The 25,449-nt window shown below is 49.3% G+C and overlaps 1 protein-coding gene and 1 long non-coding RNA gene across 4 annotated transcripts in view; one reads left to right on the top strand and one right to left on the bottom strand.

Annotated features, from left to right (window-relative positions):
• MAP3K1 (mitogen-activated protein kinase kinase kinase 1) overlaps positions 1-25,449 on the bottom strand; it is a gene marked incomplete at its 5' end in the record, with an annotated part of 56,200 nt that overhangs the window by 10,596 nt on the left and 20,155 nt on the right. For all 3 annotated transcript variants that reach the window (XM_081132657.1, XM_081132656.1, XM_081132655.1), the window contains 14 exons: positions 625-777; positions 1,128-2,391; positions 2,658-2,847; positions 3,111-3,202; positions 3,998-4,119; positions 6,438-6,716; positions 7,497-7,656; positions 7,760-7,841; positions 8,545-8,666; positions 11,427-11,575; positions 11,925-12,041; positions 12,375-12,575; positions 13,985-14,179; positions 15,863-16,013. In XM_081132657.1, the coding sequence (XP_080988783.1) occupies positions 625-777; positions 1,128-2,391; positions 2,658-2,847; positions 3,111-3,202; positions 3,998-4,119; positions 6,438-6,716; positions 7,497-7,656; positions 7,760-7,841; positions 8,545-8,666; positions 11,427-11,575; positions 11,925-12,041; positions 12,375-12,575; positions 13,985-14,179; positions 15,863-16,006 (3,270 nt within the window). The remainder of the gene's footprint in view (positions 1-624; positions 778-1,127; positions 2,392-2,657; positions 2,848-3,110; positions 3,203-3,997; positions 4,120-6,437; positions 6,717-7,496; positions 7,657-7,759; positions 7,842-8,544; positions 8,667-11,426; positions 11,576-11,924; positions 12,042-12,374; positions 12,576-13,984; positions 14,180-15,862; positions 16,014-25,449) is intronic.
• The window catches only part of LOC308554979, a 29,899-nt gene continuing 7,843 nt past the window's right edge, over positions 3,394-25,449 (top strand). The window contains exons 1-2 of the long non-coding RNA XR_013998464.1: positions 3,394-3,463; positions 7,202-7,342. This is a non-coding gene — a long non-coding RNA (uncharacterized lncRNA). The remainder of the gene's footprint in view (positions 3,464-7,201; positions 7,343-25,449) is intronic.

The raw sequence follows: 25,449 nt of genomic DNA, 5'->3' as shown, positions 1-25,449 counted from the left end.
TGTGTCAGTAAACGCATTTACAGAGTTTCCATTTGGATGAGCTAATATGATGCAAGTGGACAAATTAGCTTCTACGTTATATTAACAGCAGGTGGCATTTATGCTAACGGGCACAGGGTAGATACTTCACCCAGCGACGCTCTTAGATAACAAGAATCTAGCGTTAGAAGCAGTGAAATATCAGGAAAATGACCAAAAAAGGGACATGGCCAGTCCTCCAGAACTGTCTGAAGACAGAGTAAAAAGTGAGAAAAGCCCAATTCTCACTTGGAGAACATGATTTAAAAGCGAAAGCTCTAAAACTTTCATTTCTTGATCCATACGCTCATGCTAGACAGTGAACCACAGCGACCCCGGGATGACCTTGCACCGTAACCCTGCTGAGAAGTGTGAAACCACAGCCCTGAGCATGACAAGCGCAACCTCAGTGCAGCCCACAGAAGCCCACCTGAGGCCACGTCCAGCAATTGGGCTTCGACTTTTAACAGAACCCACGGTGCATGGCAACACCGACTCTGAAGTTTAGGTTTCTGAAAACTTAGGCATATACACACAAGGACATCCTTTATTTGCTCGAGCTGCATCGCACAGCTTTAATCGTTTCTATCCTCACCAGACACTTGCCTGTTTAACAGCCATTAGGGTCCCAGTTCCCACGTCCTGAGCCTGGTAACAGGAAGAGAAAGCCCCGAGGCCGATCTGCTGCCCCTTCAGCCAGTCCGTGTCCTCTCTGTAGGGCAGTTTCGCTTTGGTGTGTCCTGGCAGAGTCTCCGGTGTCTGCAGGGTAAAGGAAAGTAGCTTTTACTGTTACATTAGAAGAGGAAGAGTCTGTGAAATGAGCCTGGCAAATATCACTCGTGTTCAGTCTGGCTTCCCGGACCACCGATAACCTGGACCCCTGGTGGACAGGGTTGGTGACCAGTGTCAAAGGCAGACTGGTCACCATGGACAAGATCAACCAGAAACGTCTCTGAAACAGACAGGAGCTTCCTTTCCAACAACAATATAGACACTGTATGATTCTACATGGAAAACCCGCTTCTAGTGATGAGCTCAGGCTACAGGAGCAGGTGCGCTACGCTGACTGGGTGGCCCAGGGCACGCCTGCCCCGCCCAGCACCACTTACGTCCTGCTGGATGATGACGACGTCCTCTCCCTTCTCCACCTGCAGCTGGGGCACCGTGGGGAGGGCGTCCTGAGATGCGGACAGCGCCATGGCGATGGCTAACGCCTCCTCCTCCTCCGCCTCCATCTTTTCCTTGCACTTCTGATTGTGACTCACGTCCTCTTTGTAGGTGTCATCACTTTGATCCTTCTCAGGAGAGAGGACAGCAACTTCCGACTGAAACGTCACGGTGGCATCGCTCGAGGGCATGGAGGCCTCCAGAAGGTCCTCGATGCTGGAGGTGAGCTCGGTGCTGACATCCAGCCTGCACTTGTCGTCCACGGGGGTGAACACCGTCTCGTCGCTAGGGATCACAGCGCCGCCGCTTTGGCTGCCGCCACCAAAGCTGTCGCCACCTTCGGATGCACTGCTCAGGTTGAGCATCGTGCCAGTTGCAGAGGTGTCTCCCTGTCCACCCGTGTGGCCTGGGGAGGGGCGGGATGGCTTTGGCCTGTGTATATGACTGGAGGGCAGGGGCCTGGCCTGGGTGAAGATTGGGGAGAGCTTGTCTGAGTCTTTGCTTTCGGGACAGTTTCTCTGGAACTGCAGGGAAAACTTGCGCTGAGTCTGGGGCGAAGCAGAGGGTGCTTTGCAGGGAACGAGGCCCTGAGGTCTGTGCTTGGAGGTGTCTGCTCCAGGGCCAGCGGGGACAGGTGGGGTGGAGGAGGCCGGGGACACCAGCTGGGAGTGAGGGGACACGGGAGAGGTCAAACACTGACTGTGGGGCCTGCCTTTCGTCTGAACCGCTGGCTTTGGCCGCTCCATCGTCGCTGAGCTAGGAAGTCCGACGGAGATGCTGGCCAGCCTGTCGGAAATGTCCTCGGAGCTGGCACTCAGCCCCGTGGCCCGCAGCCCTCTTCCAGTTTTCTCTGCATGGTCTGTGCACTGAGGGGGGCTGTCCTCTGGGGTTTCTGGATGGCTCTTAGGGACAGAAACCTGCAGAAAGCTGTCCTGCCAGCTGTCCAGGGTGTCCCCTAGGCCCAGCTGGATGGCCTCGGCGATGTCCACCTCCTCTGCGATGGCCAGCAAACGGCGTCGCATCCTGGCAAAGTGGGCAGAGCTGGAGACACTGAGCATTTCTAACAGCTTTGAAAACACGTGGGGAACGGCGGTGACCATCCGCGCAGAGCTCAGATAGATCCTCCGGGAGAGCTTGCCGACCATTGAGTGGGGATTATCAATGGACTGCAACGCAAAGGCCAGGAGGGACAGCAGCTTCTTATACCTGCAAAGAGACCCCGTTCCATCATACAGTTACTGTAAATGCATGCGAACAAAAAGATGATGGTGACAATTACAGCTCGTAGGTCACAAAAATGATCAAGGTCTGTAAGCTTTTCAGTGAGTAGCCTAGACCTCAGGCCTTTATGTCAGTCAAGTATTAGTAGTTTCTGAGTCTCATGAATCTAAAGCGTGTCCTCCTTGGGGGCTGGGTGTGGAAGGGCAGGTAGGCTGGAGGAGGGAAGTAACACACTCACAGAGGAAAATTACCTGACTTCCACAGGCTCGGCTGGTGGAACCTCGGTGCTGACAATGTGGGGGTAAAACTCAGCAGGAAACTCCAGCAGCAGCCTGTCGATGAGACAGAGGCGGCCCAGGAGCTCCTGCCAGTTGTTAGATTCCGCTTGGTTTCCAAGAATGCAATTTAAGACGTAATCAACACCACCAATACCAATGGATCCTGAGAAAGGAAAATAGAAATAACTGAAACAGTGGTATAAAAATCTGAAATAAAACGTGGTCAAATGGCATAAGGCCAACAAAAGTGCTCTGAGTTGTATCAGTTTAAGAATTTCTCTTAGATTCATATTCTACTTCTAATGTTAGCTGATTCAAGTTACAAAATACTTAGAGATCCTGTAACTGCCCTATCAGAGGTTATGAGATAGACAGTCTGCTAAGGAAAGTGATAAAACATGTCGATTTTAGGTAAGAAGTTGTTACCAGCTTTAAGGATTTCTCTGCCAACTGCCAGCTCCCCCGCCTGGCCCTTGCACAGCTCCAACAGGGTCGACACAGACAGCTGGCTTGTGCGGCTGGAAATGAGAGGAAGTGGCTCAGACCTGGGTCTTGGGTGAAATGTTCATTAGAGGGGGGCAGCAGGTGATGCCTCGGGAAAGGGGGAGACACCCCTAGGAGCATCTGCTTCTCTACCACTGAGACTGCATTAACAGTGTCTCTAAGAATGGTGTTCATATTGGGTCTAATTTCACACCCTTTACCTCACCCTCTAGGTACACACAGGATCCTCACTACTGGCTCTCAGACAGCGAGTGCCGACTTCAACATCCAACCAGGTCAGACAAAAGGCTTATTTTCATTATGACATCTTGTTAAAATAAAAAACTTCATATTCTCTTATATAGCCAGAGTGAGTTCCAAATATCCAAATCTCTCTACAGTATTTCTTATGATATTCATTCAAGCAACCAGGTAAACAACCTGATTTAAAATTTTAGAAAGCAGACAACCCCATAAAGGCCACAGACTTCTCAGAACAATGCCTGTTTTGTGTTGAATACCTGACTTTCCTACACATTTCACCAACTGTCCACTTGCCTGACGTTTTCAGACTGCAGACTTGGCCTTGTTTGCAGGTGTAGTCGCTGTCCTATATAACTCACTCTCTGAAGTGAAGGTATACCTTATAGGCATGTACACAGCTAGTGTTCTCATCAGCTGGTCTTCAGACAAGAAAGTCACTTTACAACAAAGGGGACCCACCAGGGTGCAGCTCTGGGCACGCCACGACCCCTCCTTCCTGACGAGCCTCGAATGTGCATCAGACACTCACTGGGTCTGTCCTGGTTATTAGAGGGTCTCAGTCTCACCTGTTGGCATCCGCACACTTGACCAGGATGGTGTCCACCACCGGCCGGAGGAGCCTCTGCAGTTTGATTCTTTCCGCCAGGCTGTGGCAGGGAGTGTACACCAGCATGGCCCGCAGCGTTTTCTGGGGGACAAAACAGGAGGTCAGCATAACTACATTTAAAAACATCAGACAACAAGCTCATCTGAGACAATCTGAGAAACAAAATAATGAAGAACAGATTATAACCCATAAATATGAATCCAAGAGACAAATAAGTGAGTAAATAAATATGTAGATGGGGTAGAAAGGAACCCTGAACTATTTATGCCATTTTTTTAAAGTCTGAATTAATTACAAAATGAAATGTAAAAAAAGTTACTTTAAGATGAGAACAGGAGCCAACCTCATAGAGCCCTGTGGCCAGAGCAGGAGTAATGGAGCAATGAGACAGACAACGAGGGAACTAGACTCAGGATGTAATGGGCAACTGGGGACATCTGCATGTGGACTTTACCACAGTACTGTCATAATGCTACGTGTCTCAAGTCTGCTGACTGTGCTGTGGTTTTATGGAAGAGCATCTTCCTGAAGAGAGACAGTCCCAGCTACTGAGGGGAGTGTCACGATGCCAGCGGGAACACTCAGATGGCTCAGCAGACAGTTACATATGGGGAGAGTCCAGGCAGGAGCCACTCCTGCCCCACGAAGATGGACATTACTCGACGGTGGGGGATTGGAAAAGAGCACAATTCCTGCACTCCAGCAACTCACAGCTACTCGGGACACCACCTGAACCTGAGAATAGCCAGCCAGGCAGTGGACTGAGCAGTCAGGTAGGCCTGGAGGTCTGTGCTGGAAAGAGTGGGGAGAGGTCAAAAGTTGGGCCAAGAACACTGGTCTTTATTCTACGGAATGCTGGTCTTTATAATATTCTACAGTAGCTGGTCCTCCCAGATGCCACGAGAAACAGACCTGGTGAGATAATCTGGGAAAGGATGCCCCTCCCCGGGTCGTACAGAGACTCTTGCTGTCTATGGCTCATCAGAGGTGACTGGGAGCCTGTCCATGAAGAGACCAAAGCACCCTCATGTGACTCAGTGCTCCCCAGTTCTAAGGGGACTCAGACTCTCTCTTCAGGGACTTTCATCACCCTGCCAACCTGCGCTAAGCATGCTTCAGGAAATGCTGCCCAGCAAGAGACCGCGTACCACATCGGAGCCGGGGACGGCCAAGTTGTGTTTCAGGGGTACGGGGCTAGTCTGTACTCAGTGTTCCTATATCACGGCCAGAGGCTTCTACCTCAAACCTAGAGGCAGCACTTTCATCATTTCACAGGTGAGAAAGCTGAAGTCCAGGAGACTACAGTCACTGCCGGCACACAGGAGACCCAGAACTTGATCAAGGTCTCTATAATCTTGACCGTGTCCACACTGCCCAGGCCAGTCCAGGCAACTAGCCAATTATTCAAGTGTCTTGTTTTGATGCTAAATTATGAGGTCACCCAATTCTGACTCACGTTCATAACCTCATGGTGTGTTCCTCAAAAAGAAGATTCATTAGGCCCGGCTCGTTCAGGATGGGCCAGAAAAAGATTGCACATGGAGGCAGAGAAAATAATGAATTTTAAAACCAAACTAAGGAAGAATTATTCTAAAGCATTGGTTCTAAACTGGGGGCCATCCTGACCCTCAAGACATTCAGCAATGCCTGGACACATTCCTAGTTGTCATAACTGGGGAAGGAGAAGGAGGTTGGGGAAGGGGAGAGGGTGCTACTGGGACCTGGCAAGTGGAGGCCTGGGATGCGGCTAAACATCCTACATTGTACAGGACAGCTCCTGCTTCCTGCAAGTAACTGTCTGGCTCCACAGTACTGAGGCCAAAACACCCTGTTCTCAACCCTGTTGTGTACTCGGGATGGAAAAATAAAATCAGCTTCCAAAACTGCACACAGCCTCTTCGCCTTTCCCTCCCACTCACCAAAGATAACTTCTAATGGGTTCAGCTAGAACAACTCTGTAGTAACCTGCCTTGGAGCCCTCTTTTGTGAGAACAGGCCTGAATTTATGTACAACAGTGTTCACTAAAGACCAGTTCTCCTCCATGCCTATTAATATCAAATTAGAAAGAATCAGAGTGACTGATCACTGTGGTTTCATCCACGATGTACCATTACCTTGGCCATGGTGAGGTAAGGAAAACAAAGAAGCAGGAACACAAGACATGGCTATTCCAGAGGAGAGAGCAAACAGCATGAGAGAGACTGAACAGTCTAAAATAAGCAGAATCCAAACAAAGAGATTAAATGGAAAATGTAGTTTCCCAGGATTATGGAATAGAAACAAAATTTGGGTTTTCCAGAGTTATATTAGGTGAAGTTTTACTGGATCTTAAACATGGTATCTATAAATGATCGACACTGCCCACCCCTGATGCATGGTGATGAGTGAAGCTACTTACTAAAGCAGCAACGTACACTTTGTAGACAGGGTCGGCACAGACCATAGACAGCACGCTGCAGCAGGCGCCCACCACGTCCCCGGGCGCGCCGGGCGGGGAGGGTGCACTGGCGGCCCCCGGGCTGCTCCGGCCCCCGCCCGCGCCCCCCGAGTGTCCGGTGCTCTCCCCGTGGGCCAGCAGCAGCGCCCCGCTGACATCGTGGGAGAGACGCCGGAGAGCCATCTCCCGGATGTTCCAGTTTCTGGAAAACAAGCAGCCGACGAGCTCCATCCCGAACACCTGCAGTCAACACACAGCAGCCTCGGTGTGAAGAAACCAAGCGGGCCTAAGGCATCCCGAATTAGGCATGGATTCTATTACTAAGGAATTGGGCACTGCCTAAACCTTCACTGGACTACACAGTTTCAAATGTGTCCAGCACCTAAAAATCACAAGAAGGGCCCTGGCTGGGTGGCTCAGTGGGTTGGAGTGTCGCCCATGCACCAATGGTTGCAGGTTCGATTCCTGGTCAGGGCACATACCCAGGTTGTGGGTTCGATCCCGTCAGAGTGCGTACGGGAGGCAACTGATAGAGAAACGTCTTTCTCCCTTAGTCTCTCTAAAATCAATTTTAAAAAGTCATAAGAAGGAATTTCACACTCAAGTTTAACTGGTAATTATCAAGGGTCCTGAACGTCACCAGCTTAGGTAAGTGAAGAGTGAACTCTGGTGCACAGCTGGGTGTGTGTGTACACTCATGCCCACACTCCTCTGCTTCACCACAGAACAGAACACCCCAGGGATGAGCCCCAACCCAGTGTTCGTGTTGTGGGAGTTTACAGAGAAAAACTGAAGCAAGGCCAGGAAGAGCCACGTCGGGAAGGGCACGGCGGGAGGCCATGGCATTTCTTCCACAGGTGACAGTGGTAAGCAGACAGCGTTTACTTGATTTCTGTCTTGTACGCAAAGGTTAAAAAACTACACAAAACGGGGGCACTGTAACTAACGAGTGGAAAAACCAAGATGGAAGGAAAAGTTTTTGTGTTCAGATCAGCTGAGGGTGAGAAACGGAGAACTCACCTGAATCCAGGGCTCAGCCAGGTCTCTGTAGGCAGGAGGCACCTGCTGAGCTCCATAGTGAGTGAGGCTGAAGCTGCTCTCCTGGCTCCTGCGTTGTGATGGGGTTGGCTGGGCCGCCCGCAGGGAGGTGGGAGAGTCCACAGGGCTGGACAGCTCGTGACTGAGTGAAAAACCAACAACTTGCTAAAGGTAACTGGCAGGTCTGATTAGCACTGAGAACACTAGTTTTCTATCTAATACATCCACTCACTGAAAACACCTACCTGTAGAAGTCATGGGACCTCCACTTGGACCTGCAGAGGGGACATATCAGAGGTTCTCTGTTTCTTCTACATTCTTCTGCCCCTGGAAAACCAAACCAAACTGTATCACACGTTGTCTGTGTGACCACTGTTCACAATGGCGAGGGCAGGGTCAACACACGGGGGACCTCGGGGAATACTGTGACCTAACGTTTCCCCGAAAGCAGGCAAATGCAGCAGGTGATTCTCACAGTCACCCCCTTTGCAAAGGCCATCTTACTAGTTATCACGTGGGCTTTGTTACTGTGTCAAACCGTCTGCCCTCAATGATCTGGCTCCGTTCTTCCAAACCTCGCCGCTGTCTCTGTGACGCCTGCCCAGGCTGCCCTGCCCCACCCTGCGCCTTCTAGATCACAATTACCTTTCGACTCTCTGCACTCCCTCCGTCTCTTCCTAAAAGCCATTTAAAAGTCCTAAATAATATACAGTTGACCCTTGAACCACACGGGTTTGGGGTGCTAACACCCCCTACCACAGCAGAAAATCTGTGTAACTTCTGACTCCCCTGAACACTTAGCGACTGGTAGTGACTGCTGACTGAGCCTCATGGCGCCACAGCCCGTCAGTCAGCACACAGTTCATGGTGCGTGCGGGACCCACTGTGCGCTCAGTCATGTTGGCTAGAGGAGTGCGCAAACGCGCTCACAGGATTCCCTGGAAGACACCCGGGGCGAGGGGCCTGCGCAGCTCAACCATGTGTTACTCAAGGTCACTGGCTATCGTGTGCTGGGCCCGGGGCCACCTACAGATGGACATGCAGTGGTGGTGCAGCTTGTTCCTGCAGCCGTCCTCGCACACGGTCAGGCTCTCCTCATCCAGCATGCCCAGCAGGCAGATGGGGCACATCTGCTCTTCTTCATCCTTGACGCTGCAGGGGACAGGGACAGGTGTCAGGTCAGCACAGCGAGGGGACAAGGACAAGCATCAGGTCAGCACGGAGAGGGGACAGAGACAGGTGTCAGGTCAGCACGGCGAGGGGACAGGGACAGGCATCAGGTCAGCGCAGCAAGGGGGCCGGGACGACAGTGGACAGCACAGTGAGGGGATGGGACCAAGTTAATGCCACAGCTAAATCGCTTCAGAATATGAAACAAGGGACATTCTTGTTGAGGAGCATCTTGTATGTAACTACTTGAGAAATATTTATGTCTCCTACTAATCTATAGTAATTCTACATCAGACTCACACCACTGTGTATCTGCACGTTGTGGGTGTGAGTTCACCTTTCCTGGCTATGAATACAATTCATGTAGAAACTACAACTTTAGAGAGATGAGCATCCTGAAATTCTGCTCTGGCCCCTTCTGAATAAACAAACTGCTGTAAGATGTGACTATGGCCCGCATGCCCACCAGGCCGGGCTGCGAGGGCGCAGGGACCTCTGGCCCAGTGAGCCCACGTCCAAGTGTGAAGGCCCTTCCACACGCCTCTGTGGGGCGTATAAACGGGTCCAACTTTCCTTGAAACAAGTACATTTACTAGATCAACAAATGCAAACGTTTTATTATTTATTTATTTTAGTCTTTCATTATTAGGTCAACTGAACCATTTTCATGTTTGTTGGCCCTTTAAATTCTTTTGTGAACAGTCTTTTCATCTTTGCCCATTTGTGTGCTGGAACCCTAGGTTCCAGTGTGCAGGTTTTATTTTTTTGATAATTATTTTTAAAGTATATTCAGTTTGTCCCAATTCTTTTTATTGCTTCTTATATACCATGAAGGTTAACACAATGCAATCAGACACCCAGATAAGTTTCCTTTTTTAAAGTCTGAGATGACAGGGAACATGAATGCACTCACCCACACAGTACTGTCTGTCTGTCAGGACCACACCCTCTGTGGTTCCCCCCGACACACTAATGCAAACGACCTAGTAACCCCCCAGCTGCGGCCAGCAGCATCTAGGAGGCACTGTTGTTTACCTTGGAGAGAATGCTTTGACTTTAACTCTGGCTCCCTGGTTGTAAGCATTTGTTATTTTTTCCAAAATAAAAAGCTACAGAAATGTCCATCAAAGGGGATAGGCTCTAGGATGAGTCTGGGCAGGAAGCATGAGAAATGAAGCTTATTTTTCATCCCACTTAGGAAAGACAGGGGTAGGAGAGAGCCTTGAACTAGAAGTCAAGACACTTGGTGTGGTCCTGCCTCTGCTCAGACGAGCCGCGGGATCTCTTTGGCCTCACTTATCATTGACCCATGTAAACTAGAAAATCTCTACTGTCCCCAAACTCATAAAACTCTGATTCTAAGATCAACTCATTTAATCAGAAATAAGAAAATAAAAACATTTACTTTCTCCATAGATGACAAAACCTCTGGCTACACAGCACCACTTCCTTCCTTCCTGAATCTGAGGTAGTCACAGCACTTGCAAGGGTGATGGGTGGAGGCGGGACCTCCTCCACTGAGGCCAGGGCTCCACACACCAGGTGCCCGGGGAACCTACGGGAGGTGCCCTCCTAAGAGAGCCAGCGCTCCTTTCCACATCAATACCAATAAAGAAACCAGTAAAGGAAACCAAAGCAGCAGCCCCGGAGAAGAAAGTAGATTTGCAGGTGTCTCCTGAGGATACTGGAGACCCACACTGCGGAGGCAGTGGCGAGCCGCTGCACGACCTCTGGCTCTTTTTTTGCTGCTTTTCATTTTAGCATGACAACCCTGTGATGAGCCGGCGCGGGAAGATGAGGCTCCCTGGTCAGAAAGCACTCACACCGTCACTGGGGGGAGCAGAGGCCAAGATGGACAGTGCTGCTGCCAATGGTGGGACTGGTCCGAGGCACGTCTGGTAGCAAATGGGCACACATGGCACATGGACCGGCCCGTGGCACACGAGAAGGGAAAGTGGGAACTGGACAGGTGGGCTGGGCTGTTTGCAGGAGCCAAGTGGGGCTCTGAGGACAGGACAGGTGGCTGCCCCTCACCCACAGGGTCCCCAGGAGTCAGAGCCGACTCACTAGCACAGAACACACAGAGTGACCTCGGGTCATGCATTCGCTCTTATTGGCAACTACACAGTGGAAAAACTGAGGCGCGCTGCAGACTTTACGTACAACTGACCAACAGCTGCTGTCTCTTTAACTGTAACTGCTACTTGCCTAGAGGAGCAAGAGCAGTTTATGTTCTCAAGTGAGGCCTAGAATGAGGGTCCTGAGGTTCCCATGGAAGAGGTAGTGATGTCAGAGCTAGACATTCACACAGCCTCAGCCTCATTACCTGCAACAGTGGTCAACCTACCTAAGAGGCTGTGTACAGACAGGTGAGCCACATCCGTAGATGGTTGACCCCAAGTAATGACTAATAGCAGCCACTTGTAGTTTATACCTGCCACACTTCCCTTGTGAAATGCACATTTATCACATTCTGATAGGAAGGAGCCGTTTCTCAACACTAGTTTTCAGGACAGAATGTCCCTATAGATATATGTGTGTGTGTGTGTGTGTCTTTATACATACACATGCACACACACACTCGTATGACCTTTAATAACTTTTACCCTTGATTTTGACTCAAAAGCCAAGATGCAATAGATAAATCATTTTAGAGTAACTTAACAAGTAGATATAAAAAATTACCCCTTAAGTTAAAAAGTACCACTGGGTTAACGCTTTAATGCCTTGAAAAGTACCAACCTGTTTTCTGAGCTAGACGTGGAAGCACTAGTTGATGACAACGTATGAGAGTTGGACATGCGGGAGACGAATTTCTGGATGGTGCTACGAGATGGAGCCTTGATCCGAGAGCTACGGCGACTGTGATATTTCTGGAACAAACTCTCAACCTAACATTGAAAAGAGACAGTAACAATGACACTTGTGGTGTGATATACACACACACAGTCCTAGAGGCTGAATTGTCTGTCCTTTGTTTTAAAGATTTCCACAAAGCGGCTTCAGAGATTCAGAGCTAAGCATACTCATAGCTTACTCAGGACGACATTACTACAGCCGGTCAGTGCTGTCTTGTTTTTCAGACTAGAAACGAATTCATCAGTGGCCACAAGAGAACTATCTACACCCCCAAACCTTCCAAATGACCCCTGTATACTTAAACTGAGAATTCATAGGAAATGTTTAGAAATATACCATAAAAATTTGTTGACAATTTTACTGTAAAGCGTTTAAAGTTACCTCGAAGTTCTTCAAAGTCTTTCTCCACAGCATTGGGTCTGAAGGCTCCAGCTGGAACACCCGCAGCATAACGAACAGCAGGTGGATGCAAAACGCCCCGCGCCCACAGCTGCAGTTCTAGAGGGAGAGCAACACGGGTCACGGGGCTCTGCGAGAACTCCCCAGTCACTTAAAAAAATATTCCAAGTTTATTCCACTCAAGTTTCTATTAGTTAATACACAAGAAAAGTCTACAGCTATCTCCAAAACATCTCTTACTTTGGTGAGTTTATTAAATAGATCCAATTTGTATTCTAAAGCATATTAAGTCATAGTAAAAACCTTTATAAATACATTAAAAATATTAGCCTAAGCTATACTTTAAAGTCAGTCTAGTTGACTGAATTTCAGAATGCTACAGAGCAGGAACCTGAGCTAATGGCAGGCGCAGTGAAAGACGTGGTGACAGACCTGTGGCCCGATGAACACGCGGTACTTGTTGTCCGGGCTGTCCCCTCCGATCAGGAAGGAGTTGGGGCCGATCTGCTGCAGCAGGTACAGCCGGGCCCGCATCACCTTGTTCACCCGGCGACTAGTCTCCTCGGGGCTGTACGGGGAGAAGCCGTCGGGGGACGGGGCTCTCCGAGGGGGCGTGGTCCTTCCACTCTGAAACTGCGCAACACGGTTTCATCAGGAAAATGGCTGGCTTCTCGAAAGAAACAATTATCCCCAAAAGGTCCCATCAGCCAGCCACATGGCATTTCACCGTCTGAAAAGGTGCCTTAGTATTTAACATAATGGGATGATAGACTTTCAAATGCTCTTGTCCCAAATACGCATCACGAGTAAACGTCTAAATCTCAGCCCCCCCATAACCAGTGGTATGCCCTGGCCAAGAGACACCTGCATGTAATATTACAAATTATAAATATCCGAGTGCTTTGAAGAGAACCATGTAAACCAAAGTAAAAAGCATAAAAAATTCACCTCAAAATGAATTATTTCTATTGACTTTGAACACCCAATTCCTGGCTCCACTCCAGGTCTGCTCTTCTGCAGCTGGTAATGTACAAACCACTAGTGGCCAGTGACTTCCCAGACTGAGTCGTCTCCCTGGAGGCTGGCGGGTACTCTCCTAGTGAGGGTGACACATGTCCCTCCACTGCGTCCCCTAGGACGTGGTCTTCCTATCAGTGCCTCGTGGAAATTCTAGTTCTTTGTGATGCCTGACTGAATAGTTAAAGATCAGAGATGCTGCTGTACCGTCTCAGTGGTGATACAGAGTTCTGGTAAAATACATGAAAATCTTGCCTCACATGGACACGCAGCTGGAAAAGGTACTTTAATAGCCTTTCAAATAACTATGAACATTCCTCTTTGATGCTACACCAGAGAAGTGGTTTCTCAAAGGAGACTGTGATGTGGAACCTGAAACCCCGTCAACAAACTCCCTGCTGTTCTGTTCACGTCCAGGTGGAGTCGCTCACACCCTGAACGGGCCCTTTACCCAAGAGAGGTTCTGTGTCACTACGAGCTGGGCATTTGGAAAACACTGGCTCCCTGACCAGCAGGTCCTCCCAGGGCTCACGCATCTCACCGTGCAGGGTGTAAAAACAGAACCCCATTCGACACCATCACCATCTCAGATAGTGTCTAACTGGGGAAGCTGTAAAGCCGACGGGTGGAATGAGGTTTCCAAAATTCTCATGTTTGCTTGGTCTCAAATTTTACCTGGTGAAAAAAACATTTCCACTGGTTCTTTGAAGTGAGTCTCACTCACTTCACCAGAAGGACAATGCCTGTCAAGTACTAAAGTGAGGGCAATGGTCTCTGTTGGCACAGCTCTGATTCTGGCATTGCACCAGCAGCTCCACCCACCGCTGTGAACATCAATGCAGCCAAAGAGGCAAATGACCAATAGACCCCACAGAAAGGGACTCAGGAACTGCCCTGTCCCCAACCCTGGTCTGCAGACCCCACTCTGAGAATCGCTGCGCTCAGGTGGCTGCCGATCTCCTCTGTGCTATAAATGAGCCTGAGGATTACAGAAACTTCACAGGTCGGCTCCAACATGAACTTACAGGCACCGGGGACGCTCTCTTCCTCCTCACTCCCGGAGACTCAGGCCTCACCGTGCGCCCAGACGGGGAGCCAGGGGATGGACTGCGGCCTTTGGGAGCTGGAGACGCCGGGCTCGCCTGGGCCTCTCCTTGCGCCTCAGCTGCCAAGTTACTGATTTCAGATCCGTCTCCTTTAACAGGGATTGGCTTTACCACCTGAATGAAATTCCAATATTTTGATTACATCAGGAGGGATCTGATGTAACTTACATAAAACAAAAACAAAACCAGACCCCCGCAAGCAGACTACAACCTTCTTGGGGATGAAGGGAAATCTGTGTGGGTAAGATGAGCTCCCTCTTCGCCTGTCCTGTACAGATAAACAACTTAGGGATTTGCTGGGGAAGGGACAGTGAGAAAAAACAAAATTTGGTTGTAGGGAGCTCGATGTTCCTAGTTCATATGTAACAAAGGATCCATAGTTGGCTTCCCTCTTTTCTAAGACAAGTCCTTGATGTGTCCGTCTTCACCCCCTGACGTGACTGCTAAAGTGATGAGGGCTGTTTCCCAGCTACGTACTTTGTGTGAGGAAGAAACAGGAGACGTGGAAACTTCTCTGGAAAGGGAAAGACTCGTAGTAACGTGGCAGGTGAGAGCCAGTATACAAGGGACAGGCAGCTGGAATCTGAATTGTGGTAACGTGGCAGGTGAAGGCCGGTACATAAGGAACAGGCAGCTGGATTCTGAATTGGCTCCGTGGGTGAGAGCGGTGGGTGGAATGTGCAGGACAGACCGTGGCCCCCAGGGAGGAGTGTCGGAACCTCTGCTAAGACGGCTGAGAGGTCAGGCAGTGCTCGATACGTAGAACTTTCTGAGACGACAGGAATGTTTTCTAACCACACGGTCCAGTCCCAGGAGCCACTGGCCACATGGGCCATCAAGCATTTGAAATGTGGCTACTGTGACTGAGGAACGACATTCTCACTTTTACTCCTGTTTAAACGTAAACAGGCACATGGGATGAATCCAGGGCTAATCATTTGGTGGGGCTGTAGGTCGGGTTTCAAATATCAAATGAATCGTTTGCTCAGTAACTTTTATGATTCTAGCCACTTCCTCTGGTCCTCTCACACACACACATCGACAAATCTTAAATGGCCATCTCTGTTTATAAAGAAACAAACCCGTGGTGCGATCTGACCCCGGTCACTGGAGCCACTGAGACCCACTCCTTCCTCTGAGACTGAGGAAGCACATTTCGTAGATTTGAATGAAAGGCATGGCGTGTTTTATTGTGCGCGGCTTCACTGTGCTCCATGGATGTTATGCTTTTTACAAACTGAAGGTTAGACCCTTGCCCGCAGAAAGGTGATGGCTGCCTTATCAGGATGGTGTGGAGCCGACCCGCCACATCTCCAAGGCCCACCTGTACTAAAAGGGAAAAACCGCGCCCACCCTTCCTACCTGAGGATCTGGGTGTTGTCCCCAAACCCTGGGCATCTTTTAAATTTATCTCAAACCCATGAGTGTACTTAATTTTTTCTGATTTCCTGAAAGATTTATGGAATTAAGATCCTTGGATCCTACCCTAGAGATAAAACATCAAAATAAAATTTGAAAAACTGCTTTTTAAAGTTTAAAGCCCAGTGTAATTCACTAAAGGATTTCAGATGCTGACAGCAGGGGGCAGTGTTGCCTCAAACATTCCAGCCCCTCAGTTCCCAGCCCACCAGGCAGGGTAAGCTGCTCAGTGAGCACAGGCCTGGCCTCTGTCCCCAGTGGTACAAGATCACACCAATCACACCTGTGCACCTGAACTGACGAGTCACCAAGCTCCCAGGAGGACCCACAGATGCCCCTTCCTCCCAGGCCCCCTCACCACGGGCAGGTCCCACTCACCACAGGGCCCCTGCGGCTCCTCCGCTCCAGCCACTCGTGCCTCCAGGCTGGCATGCAGGTGGCCTTCAGCTTCTCCCGGATCATCCGCTCCTCCGGCCGGTCCTCCATCTTGTGTAGCCCCCGGAGGGTGTCCCTGCTGTCCATCTCCCGGCTGCAATGGGTGGCGACAGACGGTTCACAGATGAGAACACATAAGGCAATATGGGTCTAGTTTATACTGTCCATGGACATGCAACTAAAAAGGCAACGGCTAAAACCCCGGGCGTTTTCAGCAGGTGTGAGAATATCACTGTGGACCACATACCACTCCCTGTGGGATTTACAACGTGGCCAGTGCTGAGTGCTGCCTGGTAACATGAGTTAAATGCCTCTAAACAGGAGGTTCCATTTAGAAGGTGCAGCTGCTACTAACACCAGTACAGACATGCTCACAGGTAGTTTACATGGGTCCTGAAAACTGAGTGTGGCGTCCACACACACGGTTTCTAACGGCAGCACGGACACGCTCCATATATAGACGGATACTCAGGAGGTATTTACGGTTTTTTATCCCCGAATTTCCAGTAATTCAGGTGAATACAGATAGAGTCTGTGGAAATGTTTATTTTCTGAAATAAATTAAACATTTAATAAGCTAGGTGACACCTAAGCATCTTCTATGGCCCCATAATGTTTTGTTCAGATCCTGAACGATTACACTGTGCTCTCAGAATGGTGACCTTGACAGCATTTGGGTGTGCCATGCACTGCGCACAGGACCTGCACACGGCTTTTACAACCTGGGTCTTACGGAAACAATCACAGCAACTGCGCTCTGGAGAAGTAATGGTTTTAAACACTGAGCGAGCTTCAGTAACTATTTTGGAAGCTCTAGGAAGCTACAGAACAGCGATTCTTCTACCCGATAGGAAAAGGAAATACTCAGGGAAATACCAGAGACGAGAACCAGCCCACCAAGTCACACTCGGACTCCTCTAGGAATTTTCCAGCTACTCTAAGTATAAAGCAGCGGTATCTTCAGAGAGCCAGCAAACGCACCGACTAAAAGTAGACCTGCCCTGGGAAGGAAGGAAGGAAGGGCAGCTGCTTTCACTGGGGGGGGGGGACCCTCGATAGGCAGCTCCAGAAACGCGGAGCAGGGACACCTGAAACCCACACCGAGTATTCCCACCACACAGGTATAAACCCCCAGGGAAGGAGGCAACAGGAGGGGAGAGGGGACTAAGGAAGGGGGGAGAAAGACTGATTCCCTTAGGAGTGCTGGGCGGCTTTTCCTGCTGATTATATCACAAAATGGGGTGCTGGGAGTGGGTAGGAAGGCGAGAAAAGGAGGGGGCAGAGAGGGCGACGTCTGCCCCCAAACTCATCCTGCTGGTTGACACCCAAGGAAACTCAGACTTACAGGCATCCAAACTTAGGGGCTGAGGGTGCACCCAGAAGTCACGCGACTCGTCTGGAAAGCAGTTTCCTCCAGGAATGGTGCAGGTGGGCAGGTCCTCAGAAGGCCAGGAGTGTGTCCCCAGGGAGCCTGGAGCCTGGCCTCCCTGACTCCCTGACGGGCTCTCCCTCCTGGGAGCCTCTCGCCCAGACCTGCCTCACAGGGCGAATCCTTTCAGGTCTGCTCTGCATTTTCCGAACCTGTCCTCCTGGCACCCACCCAACACTCAGAGGATGCTCCTGGTCTAAACTACCTTCCCAGGGGACAGAGGACGGGCCTCACAGTCAGCAGGACTGGCTTTGTCCCCAACACTTGTTGAAAACAATACCACCTTTTGAACGGACTTCTGATGATTAGTAGGGACAAGCACACTCGCAGCTCCACTTCTGCTCACACCTGAGATTACTTCTTTAGAATAAATGCCCTGAAATGGAACTGCTGGGTCAAAATGTACACTTTTTAGTACAGTAACTAAGACTTCTGATACTAATGGCAAATTATCTTCAAGAAGACATCCATTCTCGACCCCCCAGTCAAGTTGCCGACCTGGCTGGTCCGACTAGCAGACTCCTGAGGGTTTCTTTACCCCGAGTCTCACTCTTTTCCCATCAGGCCTTGGGGAGCCCCAAGGCTCACCTCCCCCAGCAAAACCCTGGGTAGTTCCCCTGGACTCAGACTAAAATCCAAGATGTTTAACACGGCCCGTGACGCCCTGCGCCGTCTGGTCTACTCACTGCCTAGACTCCCCCTCCTGCTTGGGGCTGTGCACAGGCCGCCTCTCACTGGCCGTTTCTCACCTGGCGGATTCTCACCTGTCTGATGTCCAACACTAGCTTCTCTTCAACCGAGGCAGCCTGAATCAAGAGCCCCTAGCTCCTGTCTCCGCAGTTCCTTGACAGCGCTCACTGCCACCTTCAAGCCCTTCCCCCAACAGGTAGGCCAGGAGCAGGTGCCAGTGACTCAGGTACCACTACAGACCCAACATCTAAGTGTCTGGCTTATAACAGGCATTAAAATGTGTATTAAATAAGTGACTACTCATTAACATCTCTGGCAGCTCTATGGACCTTCCTAGGATTAAAATTTAATGACTAATATTATTTAATCTTTTTATAGACCCAAATTTAATTAAGACTAAATGTGCAGCTAAAACGTTGTTCAGAACAGCTTTCACTAGTCCTCAGTTATATACAGATATAAACCCAAGTGTTCCTTCTAATATCTTTGTAAGTAATAATTACATATAGTTAATTCTAAAGTGTGTGTTTTTCACATTTCACTATCTCTGAAATTGAAATGCCTCTAACAATAAATTTTGTTGTAATTTAAAGGGCTGGGTTTACCTCCTTTGTTTGTAGTATATAAAATAATGGTGCAGCTTCAACCAACGGGAGCTTAGATTCAATGAAATAGACAGTAAATTCTTTTTCATCTGCCAGGAAAAAATCCCCCTTTCCAGTTTCATTTGTCTCTGAGTCAGAAACCAAACTGGGAACGGAAACTTTTTCTTACACTTCTATTTTGTTATTATCTTAACAGTCTTCATAGATCAGATGTACACAGGGTTTTATTTTACCAGTTATGTGTGTGTGCAGGCATGGACACAGCGGCGACTGGTCATCTTACCCACTTACTATAACACCTACAGCAGGAAACTCCTTTGAAAACACACCAACTAATCCAAACAGAGCTGCAAAATCAGCAGCAGATCCGAGGGCCTCTTGCCATCCTGGTTAGACATGAGTGTTTGGGAGTTACTTCTGCCCTATTATCCAGAGCCATTCCTGCAATTTTAATCAAAATAATAGCTTGTATAGCCGACTTTTTAGCAAAATAAACATATATTTTTTGAAATACTTTGAAGGCTTAAAAAAATAAACAAAAACTTAGCCAGATAAATATGAGAAGTTTAAGCACTGTTACGGATTATGCTTTCTTTTCCTTTCCTGTTTGTTTAGAAAACATGGTGTTTCTGGTGGTTTTGGGTTTGTAAACATTCAGCAGAATAAACCTGTGACTGACCCAAAACTCCAAAGGACCTTCCTTTCCCGGGGTTAGGTTTCCAGTTCTTGCCTCTTTCCAAATGGACAGTTTACCTGCTAAACCAAGAAGCTCCGAAGGCAACCACAGAGGCTGATAGTCCCTTATGGGACAAGGCACCAACCAACAGTCCCATGAGGGTCGCCCAGCCATGTCTCCTGATGGGGGTTTACTATCCCACTAGGTAATGAAATGACAGAGAGGTTATTACATGCCCAAGGGGTCAAGTCAGGTGTGAAAAAACAGGATTTAAACTCAGACATGAAGGGCTCCACAGTCTCCTGTGTCCTACAGGGCAGAAGGAAAATCAGTATTTCTAGGTGCTTAAAATTCGGTGACCTACATCTGAGGCCAAAACACGCATCTCAGTCAGTACTGATATCTTCCCAGTCAGATTCCTCCGGAGATAACACTGCCCTTGGCAGCTGCTGTGAGTGGGAAGGACCAGATAAAATCGTCAGTAAGGCAACCCTTCCCTCTCCACGGAGGGCTACATTTACAACACACTGAACTTACACAGAAACTGAGGATTTTATTCCAGGCCGTGCTTAGTAACATCGGACCCTGAGAGCTGCAGGCAGCCTGGTTCCTATTTACTTAGAGAAACTAGGAACTAACTCCACCCCAAACACAGCAGCAAACGTCTGGCCTTCTGCACAGCTGAGCTCTGTTCACCTCTTAATACGGGACGCCCAGGGTACAGTCAGTTTTATACCAGTGTGTTGAATATCAGAAATCTTTATGGGGGGTGATTTTGAGTATTGTGTGTAAACCTCCCTAGTTCCCTAGTTAGTCCTTTGAGGGGACAGAATTCCACCCTTAGAAAGCCCACGTCCTGGTGAACCACATAAAAAGTTAAATACTACAGAGGTAAAAAACCAGAGACAATAATATAACTTACCATCAACGACTAGAAGCAGTTTAATACCATCTTAGTGACTCATTTGTAAATTATTCTAAATTGTCATGTACATACTAAAAATCAATCTATCTGACAGCATGGATTAGTTTCTATTAAAGTATCATCCCACTTGAGTTTGAAGATTAAAGTCCTTCTCTAGCAAAAACTGCAGGATTTGAAATGTAGAAGAATGGTATAGAAACACGGGTTCACACGCAGTGAGCCAGCATCACGCCGAGACTGTACTGATGGACAGTCACACAGCGAAGGCTCACTCCTTAGCCGCTGGGCCGCCCAGACGAGTCCAAGGCCCCTGCGGGCAGGGCCTTCCCCGCGCTCACACCGGCAGCGCGAACAGACCAAGAGGTGCCGAGGGCTTGAGGAACCATCACTGGCTCGGGGCGGAGCGGCGGCTGTCATTGTAATCAAGGAGGCCTGGGAAATACCGGCACACGCGACGACATGCGGCCATTTAACCCGTGGCTGGTCCGTCCCTTTGGGACATATAAAGAATTTCAAAGAAAACAGGAAGAATACTGAAGCGTTTTTCCTGCTTCTAAATCAGCAACCTGTAAAGGGTGGCTCAGCAATCACTGTGCCGTTGCAACAGGAAGTTCACAGCTGGCGGAGGGTCACGGCCCTTTCCAACGCTCACGGGCGGCGACTCCACAAGGAGAGGACTCTTTCTAGTTAGTTACTGCTGACCTAGTGAGTGAGTGAACTACATGCCTCGAAGTCTCCCTCCAGAGGAGACAGTGACTCAAAACAAAACGGTATTTACTGTACCGTCCACACTACACGTTCTCACATGTGGGCGGGATGGTGTGAGTGTATTTAAAGCAACCGATAGTCCACAGAGACTGATGTTCTACTGCTGATTATAACTCAGTGAGCTACACATTCAGACACCAGCCCTACCAGTGTGGCTCAGAGGTTGAGCGTTGACCTACAAACCAGGAGGTCACTGGTTCGAGTCCCGGTCAGGGCACAAGCCAGGGCTGTGGGCTCGGTCCCCAGCCGGGGGCGTGCAGGGGGCAGCCGATCAATGACTCTCATCATTGATGTTTCTATCTCTCTCCCTCTCCCTCCCTCTAAAATCAATAAAAACATATCTTAAAAAAAAAATTCAGACACCATTGATATATTTTAAAAATGTACATAAATTATTGGTAACTACCAACCAGGACATAATATGGAGACTGGGACAGACATGAACTGAAGAAAGGAAGAAGATTCTAGGCTGTTTTCTCTTATGAATCTTATTTTTGTTTAATTCTCCTCAAGACTGTTTTACGATTAAAAAATTTATGATTAAAATATTTCTTGATCACAAATATTCAGAGGAGTAATGAATTGGATAGACCTGCCTTGCAGGAAAAGTAAACAGCCAGCTCAGGCACGCTTGGCTGATGAAACCCCTCAACAGTAGAACTGGGGTGCTCTATACAAACCCTTCTGGTTGTGCTGATGGATGAACACAAAAACCAACCAATTTACCTAAGAATGAAACTGATCACAGGCACTTGATCAAGCCTTGAGACGCATAAGACAGCAGTCAGATGTGTGGACAGGTGTGTGAGCGACTGGTCAGGAAGGTGGTAACACCTGCCGGGAGGAGGTGACTCAGGAGACAACTCAAATGTGCGGGGAAACGGGAGGGAAGGGAGCGATGCAGAGACGACCATTCACACTGATGCAAACTTTAAAGAAAATCATGAGAATCAAGTTAGGTGACTAAGGAAATGAAAATCCTAGAAGATGAACAATTTGCAATGAGAAAATACCCTTTTTTAAACAGAAGAAAACAAACCAGAGAAGGCACATGACCCTCAGGACAGATGTAAAGGAGCACAAATCAGACGCAGCGAAACCCACATGCTGTCAGGTCTGTAACGACTCGGCTCAGGTTCAGTGAAACTCACTGACTGGTCACGAGTTAGAGCTGTGACTCGGTGGGAATATCTGTGTGGACCAGTAGAAACTGTAAAAGTGGTCAGACCTGGGCAGAAATGAATGCTGGGATTCTGTATGAGGCATAATGTCACAGAACATATGACAATCTTAGCGACAGAAAGACACTGACAAAGCCGACGGGCTGAAACGTCCCCGGCCGCCCCTGGGATGCCGACCACCTGAACTCGTGTCTTCAGAGACACGTCTTCCTCACGAGAGCAACCGCCTCTGTAACGCGTCCGAAACACGGCCACGCCCCCACGTGCCTCGCAGGGAGACAGACTCAGTCCTGGGTTCTCACCCACGAACGTGGAGGACCCAGCAGGTTTAATGAGCCGCTTCTGAGAGCCAGTGTTTGCCCAGGGAGCTTGGGACCCATCCGGCCCTTTCCGACCAACACCCACGGAGGCTTCACACGCGTCAACCCTGTGGGCTGGTATTCTTTCGACATTCGGCGCTAAAACTCCATTGTTCACCCCTTCCGTTGCTGGGTCTTTGAAACTGGACAAGAACCTTTGGAAACAACAGGACGCGAGCAGTCTCTTCCTTCACCGCTGAGCACAAATCAGACATGAGAAGGAAAAAGGGTGCTTTTTTATAGTATTTGTCTAAATGTGTGTTTCCTCCCAAGAATCCCTCTCGGTGCTACTTGACTAACCCAGGGGTGGGGATGTCTAAGAAGCGACTGGTGCACAAATGTAGGGGCTTCCACCATGTCCAAGGGGTGGATCAGAACTCCCTCTGCCCCCCCATGAGCAGAGCAACGTGTCTTCCCTCCACCCACCGGCGCTGGGACACAGTCCCCGGTCAGAGAGATGGAGGCTCCTTCACCAGAAAGCTCCCGAGTCAGTGCTGCATGCAGGCTCTCCATCCCCTGCCTCTCACTGTAACAGAAGGACTTCAATATGTCACAAGTAGCTTCAGGGATGGAGTGAGCCTTCATCTCAGTTTTATGGGGGGGGGGGCGCGCTGGTAAGACCCACGGAGGAGGTGGCACCTGGGTAACTAAAGGAAAGAGCAGGACTGGCAGGCATGGAGCTGATGACAGCGGAAAGGACATTTTCTAGACAAAAGAAACAGCTCTGGTGGAAATAATGTTCTATAAAATATGAAACGGCTTATGGTTCTGCTGTTTAAGACTCAGTAGATGAAATAAAGTGGCTTAAAAACCTAGTGCATCAATATTCTCTATGAGGGAAAAATCGGCCCACAGCATCCTCACACCAACTCGGCACACAAGTCCTTGTCAGCAGGACACCTCGGGTCGGCATCCTGGGCCGAGATGGTTAGAAACCCGCACTGGACCACCTCTGACTCAAATTAGTCAATATGTGCAAGAAAAAAAACCTAGAGAAGACACCAACACCGGCTGTCATAACGTCCCAATATAAGACTTCTCAGCAATCCCAAAACTTAACGCATCTTTAGTGCAACTAAGGCTCTGAGAACTCAGACTACGGGGGAAAGACTGACAACCAGCTGGAGAGATGAATAAAAATTACCTGGTACAAGCCCATCCTAAGAAAAGTGAGCATCAGAAACTCCACCTTGGCCTGGCCCAACCCAACCATAAGCAGAGGCCCTGGTTTGCCACTAAGACCTGTCCCTGGCCAAGTCCACTTGCTCTGCCAAGGACTTAGGTCTGGGGTGAAGACGGTGAAGACATCAGCCAAAAAACACACACAAAAAACCCTGCCAGGAGGCAGGTCACAGCAGGGCAGCAAAATCACATGGCCAAAGGGGACAGTGCTGTCCAGTGATGGCTACAGGGCCTTTGGGGAACTATAGTCTCCAGCACATGCGAGGCCATGCGGGGACTCAGAAAGTACCGGGGGCTGTCAGGGGCACGGCCGGGGCCACAGCCACCCAAGCCAGTGAAGTCTGGGTGGGTCGTATGCACAACAAAACCAAGGGGCTTCTCATTCAAGAAACAAAACAACGTGAAGGACACGTCCCAGCACAGGGCAGATGAAGCAAGAAGTCAACCGGACCACAAGAAGCAAGGACGGCGACAGGACACGAGCTGTGGACCCAGCCTGCCCACACCCAAACCCAAGCCTGACACCACCACGTGGCTTCGGCCTGAGTCAGCCTCTGTGCCTCAGTCTCCTCCTGCAAATCCGGGGTAATAACACCTACCATACAGAGTGGTTGTCAGGATTGACCAAGTTTATATAAATATATATATTGTTGTTATTTACTTCAGGGCTTTGATACAAAATATCCCTTAGTGAGCCGTAGTGACTCTGTCTACCTTGCAAATGTAGATCAACCTACTACTACACAGTAGATCTCCTCTTAAAACCCACTCTCTACTTGCACAGTCTAATAAACAGTGGAAAAAGCTGGAAACAGTGGATGCTTAGCCCTGAATTAAGGCAAACCACCACACATGTGCCAACAAACTACAAATCATGGCCACGTAAAATTCTCCAATAAAACCTGGTGAGTTTGCCAGTGGTCATGTCCTCAGCTTTTCACTAGGAGATGCTATCTCCTCATTAAAAACCACCAAAAAGTGCCACGCATATTACGTGAAGCAGGTATGTGGATTTGTGACGCAGAAATCTCCCCAAATGACCTGTGGCCCAGTTGTGACGAACAATCTCTGTTTCATCCCCTGGGGACCGAGATGTCCCAGCAGATCTTGACCAATGTCATGTGTTCTCAATCCCCTGCAGTTCTTCCTGGGAATAATTTCTTCCCAGCCACGGCCCACCTTCTACTCACCGAGCTCAGCGTACCCCTGGGCAGGTCAGAACGGGAAGGCCTGAGGCTTGCAAGGTGCTGGGTCCTGCTTACGTTTCGATGTTTGCACATGGTCTGGAGGCTCACACTCCCTGAGCATGCCAGCCGCCTGGTGACCCTCAGGAAGGGGCTCAGGAGTGAACCCAACTTCTCTGTCTCTGTGTGGCATTAACTACAGCAACCCCGGAGAACCTCAGGATTCAGAGTGAAACCACATCCTAGGAATGGGCCGGGAACAAGGGAAAAGCCCTCCTGAGGGAGGCGGCGCCTCCCCTTCAGGAGGTAGCTGAGGATGGCCTCGCCCACTCACCTCCCGAGGGACCCCGTCCCGCCTCCCTGAGTAACCCTCCCTCCTCTCAGCAGGATTCTGCAGTGCTCACTGATAGTAACCTCTTTCACTGGAGTAGAACCAAATAATTGCCTTTATTTTAAAACAGCAGGTTTTGACGTATGACTTAGCCTGGTATATGCCTCAAAAGACACCCTTCATATTAAAAAAAAAAAATT

This window comes from Miniopterus schreibersii (assembly GCF_964146895.1).
Source record: "Miniopterus schreibersii genome assembly, chromosome: 3".
Lineage (NCBI taxonomy): Eukaryota > Metazoa > Chordata > Mammalia > Chiroptera > Miniopteridae > Miniopterus > Miniopterus schreibersii.
The sequence above is the reverse complement of the archived record's forward strand: the minus strand, read 5'-3'. Positions and strand labels throughout refer to the sequence as shown.